The sequence below is a fragment of the Cryptomeria japonica genome, chromosome 3 (genome assembly GCF_030272615.1).
Source record: "Cryptomeria japonica chromosome 3, Sugi_1.0, whole genome shotgun sequence".
NCBI lineage: Eukaryota > Viridiplantae > Streptophyta > Pinopsida > Cupressales > Cupressaceae > Cryptomeria > Cryptomeria japonica.
In genome coordinates, this window is record NC_081407.1 from 648,819,541 (window position 1) to 648,824,590 (window position 5,050).

General features: G+C 32.8%; 1 protein-coding gene across 1 annotated transcript; it reads right to left on the reverse strand.

Moving 5' to 3' along the window:
* Positions 1 to 810: 810 nt before the first annotated feature.
* LOC131027824 (aspartic proteinase nepenthesin-2-like) lies at positions 811 to 2,145 on the reverse strand. The gene has a single exon (XM_057957922.2). It carries the CDS (start codon positions 2,143 to 2,145, stop codon positions 811 to 813), a length of 1,335 nt encoding a protein of 444 aa, XP_057813905.2.
* Between the last annotated feature and the right edge of the window lie 2,905 nt (positions 2,146 to 5,050).

Here is a 5,050-nt window from a genome sequence, read left to right on the forward strand (position 1 = left end):
TTTTTGGGAAAAAAAAAATTAGCCGCAATGCCCAATGATAAAAGAAAAAAATAATTTCATTTTAATTATTAATTCTATTAAAATAGCAAACATTAGAAAATAAGAGAAGAGCCAAAAAAATATTTTAATATGATTGGTCCGCCGAACTAACAAAATGCATCCAACGGATGCGTTAGTATCCTGCCTGTCGGCAGGAGCTAAAAATTATAATCTGTAACAGATACGACATAATTCATATATTAGACTACGTGTCTATCTGTAATTGATATTTACGCGGGCTTGTTTAACTAATATGAAGCGTCCAAAACTTTCCCTCTTCACATCCGAAATAACACAGGTTTGTTGATGATATTCTGGCGACGATTCATGACAATTTTCGTCTGTCAATTACTTTTGATTTTCTTTGCCCTAAATAACTACGCTACTGTAGTTTCCAAAAATAACTAATAACCTGTGTTCCGATATCACTGTTCAGAAAATAGGGTACACTAAAATCGTTTTAGCATTATACGTAATAATAAATTATTGTATGATTAGAAGATTATTTATATTCAAATATTTACTGGCAAAGAAAACTAATTAAACTGAAAACCATAAAAGTTAAATCATAAAAGATTAATATTTACGAAGGAGACGAGATCACAAATTAAATTTGCAGTTGAATGCGGACGACGGACACAGAGGAAGAGGAATGGGAAATCGCAGAAACAGAGCAAACGGAAGAAGAAGAGGGTGACGATTATTTACAGAGGACAAGGAAGAGGAAATCAGAGAAACAGAGAAAACAGAAGAAGAAGAGGGTGACGATATTTACAGAGAATCACACTTAGTGGGCTTGAAAGAAAGCGTGTTCTTAGCGTTATTGTAAAGGATATGGAAGTTTTGCTGCTGTATGTTTCCGAAGATGGAAGGATTTCCCGATGGTTCACCCAACATCGCCAAGCACAAGAGATTTGCAGATATCTGAATGAAAACGTTGTCTGCGGGAAGCTCGTAATCCACGCCGCCTTTGAAGTTGAAGACCAGGGTTGGCAAAGTGACCTTACTGGATGATGTACCGTAACAAAGATCCAACCCCGTAGAAGTCCCGTCTACTGGAGTGAGATGAATTGCGGACTGAATTGCATCCTTCATAGGAGAGTAGGCAGCATCGTCCAGATATGTAATAGTGGTTCCGGAGTCAATGATCATACCTCCGCTGCCGTCCGGTTGCAGATCAAAAGTTCCAGGAGGAATATCTACTGCCTTACCGTTTATTGTGATTCCTGTAATAGGAACGTACCAGAAAGTGGGAATGATACTGCTCTTTATGAGTGACATAGACTTGGCTCCGCTCAAGGAAGCACCCTCGCCAAAAAAGAGAGGGCTGGTTTGTGAAGAAGAGTCGGTGATGGACAAAAGACAGTAAGAGAACATGTTCTCTGTTTTGGAACCGAGCTGTGAGAGAAGGGAGAGACCACCTCTTCCCAGTCCCACAAGGCCACCACCTTGAGAGAATCCTTGTCCTTCGTTGTCATGCCCGCATCCAAATGCAATGCCTTTAACCTTGCTGCTCCCAATAGACAATGTCTCATAAGCCAGGTCACCGCTGGTGAAGGAACCATCGCCATACTGATACATAAAGGTACAATCTGGAGTGCATCCAGTTTGTGTATTCCCCAAGGCGTCACAAATAGAATCACTGCATGGAATTGTAGAAAATGTAGATGATTTGGAGGGGTCGAAGATTGGCGTAGGCTGAGAGAAGCAGTCCTCGCAAGGCTTGCACTGAGTCCAAATCAGATCACTCCCCGTGTCCACAATTGCTTCGAAGCTCACAGAGGGCGTTCCAACTCCAACGCTCATCAGAAATTCTCCATCCCCTACTTCAACGGGCGTTTCAGCATCTAGTCGCCCTCCTATCTTCTGCTTTGTAAATGCCCCTATCTTCTTCATTCGTCCCTTACTTCGGTCCACAGCCAAACGCAATCTCTCTGGAATGCTCAACTCTGGCTCTGATCTGCGCGTCATATTCACCCTTATTTTCACATTTTCATTGCTGCTAGACTTCGGCCAAGCACTAAACAGTCTGTCCGAAGAACATGATATCATGGGAATAATAAAGCATATCAAGGCCACAAAACCCAACAACTTCGAATACTCCATTTCCCTTTTTGATTTCTAAAGCTGGAAACCTTTTTCTGCTCTTATGTGCTCGCCTCCATACCATATATAGATAGAAGCATTCAGTCAGTCTGCTTAGAGTAGTTTAATCTTCTTTTCAACAGATTCTCCTACCTACACACAAATAAAAAGATTCACCCTCTTGTTGGGATGTGCTTGATTGGACAAATTTATTTAATTTTGCTTTCTCTCTGTGCCCATCTCATCTCTGGAATAGTCCTAAATCAGCCTACCAAAATTAGAAATAAACTATTTTATTTGTGTCTACACGTTCACTTAGTATTTCCGTGCACTCGACGGTTAATTAAATTGCAGCCGGCCATTGAATCTGGTGGACCCAATGAGGTTGAAATTTAAAAGGAGATGTGAACGCGTAGTGATTAATTTGTGTTGCTGTACCTTTATTTAATTGTTTTCTCTTAATCAAGATATCAGTTCACACGGATGCTAAATCCTCATCCAACCATCGATAAGGATGTCACAATCCAAAGAATAATTGTAACAATCAAAACATTTACCACTATATTAATATGATAATTTATCTTTAAGTTTTCATATCATAAATAAAATAAAATTTATAAAAATTTCAAATGTAATATAATATTATATAAGAATCTTTTATACAAGAATCATAAATTCTTAATTATTAATCATAAAGAAGTTATATTTACAATAGATATCAATAAAAAATGACATTATTTAAAAGTGTTCAGAATTTAAATATGACAAAAGATTTCATTACACAACTAATGAGTAAAATAAAACACACAAAACTACCTTGCCATCCCATTACATCATAAAATATACCAAATGAGTTCCTAAGGTTAGCTTTCACATTCATTCATATAAGAATCATCATGAAATCATTTAGAAGTCATTAATATAAATCAAATTCCAACATCGAAACATATAGGAAAATTCAAAACTCGTCTCTTGTATTGTCAAGAATAATTTATTTCATCTTTGTAATCTCTTTATATTTTTTCAATTCTAAATACTATTGATCACATAATAATAAATGTCCTCTTAAAGCCTCATGTGTCATCTTTTGAATGACCTTCCTTTAAGATTCATCCATGGTTATCCATCTAATTACACAATTCAAATAGATCACAAATCATGATCACATGGAGTGTGGAACATCATTGTGATAATTCATAAAATAAGAAATGATTATAATATTTTTTTATGGACTAGCTATGCTAAAAATATAACATTGAGCTCCTAATGAATCTCCTCTTCATTCTTGTACTCCAATGCTTGATATTCACACTCGAACATAGGCCTCAAAACATATTTCATTATTTTTTCTCTTCTTTCAAATATACAATTATCACTCAATCTTTTCTAAAAATAGAATTATTACATTCTTTTCCTTCATCAATGTCACTTATATTTGATCCAATTATACCACTTTATAGATACAAATACTAGAGCTACTCACAAAACCTTATATGTAATAATGGTAGTGTCTACATTTGTGACCACTCTCGAATATTTATTACATGAAATGTATTGTTTAAAATATCTCTCACATTGTTTCTTCATATAGAACATATTTTCTTGTCATAATAGTTAAGATAATATTATAAAAACATTAATGTCACTAAGATATTTTCTTGATTTAAATGATAGAAAATATAATTCATGATTTACTCAGTTTTAATATCAATTCAAATTCATCATCGAAGGAAATAAATTTATAAAAGTTAAATTTAACCTTTATTCTACGTATTTTATCTTAAATATTTTTTAATATAGAGAATGAACAATGTAGTAGATATTAAATATATACAAATACCACATATACTTACTTGAAGTTTTTCTTTAGCTCAATTATAACTAGATTCACTTAAATTAGCATATAATTGGCTACCAATCTTCTTGAACTACTTTAAACTCTTGAAGACCCCAACCCATCCTGCATGTAGTACCCTCATGACAAAACATAATATGCATAAGTAATTTGGTTAAATTAAAGTTAGGTACCACATTGGTCCTTGTCTTATACTTAAATTAATTGTTTATAAAAAAATTCATGAAAACAAGTCTAAAAACAAGATGTCTTAACCAATATTAAAATCTGTTTAGAAATTAGAAAATCCAAACTAATAATTTAAAATAAATCACATAAAATATTTAATTCAAGTTGAGATAATAAATGGGTCCAATACTTTGAAATTTGCAACCATTGATTTCATTAGAATTTAAAACATATAGTGAGGTATAAGAGCTAATAGTCTTCCAAATTGATAACTCATAAAAGTACTATGCAAAATTTCTTAGCAATAATAACCATCTTTACTACATGAAGTATACAAAGAGAAGTAATGTACATGATTTATCAATATGAATGATGATATAATGCACAAGCTGGTTTTAGGAACAATAGAACCCACACCAACTAATGAAAAGAGTACTAAAAATCACACAAAGGTTGATCTTACGTTCCTCTCTCCTTAGAATATAATTCTTCTTGGAAGTCACTAGGGTTTATAAATTCAATTAAAATATGATAAAATAAATAAATTATTTAATATGTTACATCTTATTTATTAGGTTGGTAAAAAAGGACAAAAAATAGCCAAAAATTGTGTGTTAAATATGCTTATCTACACTCTAAAAAATTATATTTTTGAAATAAAATAGTATATCATAAAATATATTACCCATTAATATTACAACACAAAATAATTCGAACACAAAAAATATAGCTCCTAAAATGCTAACATGATCATCTAGATTATGGTTACATAATTTTATTTTATAACCATATTAATATTTTTACAATACCACATAATTCTCTTAACCAATAAGAATCATACATAATAATGCAAATTTAGCTAAATGTATTTTTTAGAAAATATTTCACTCCAAAAGCATTTCA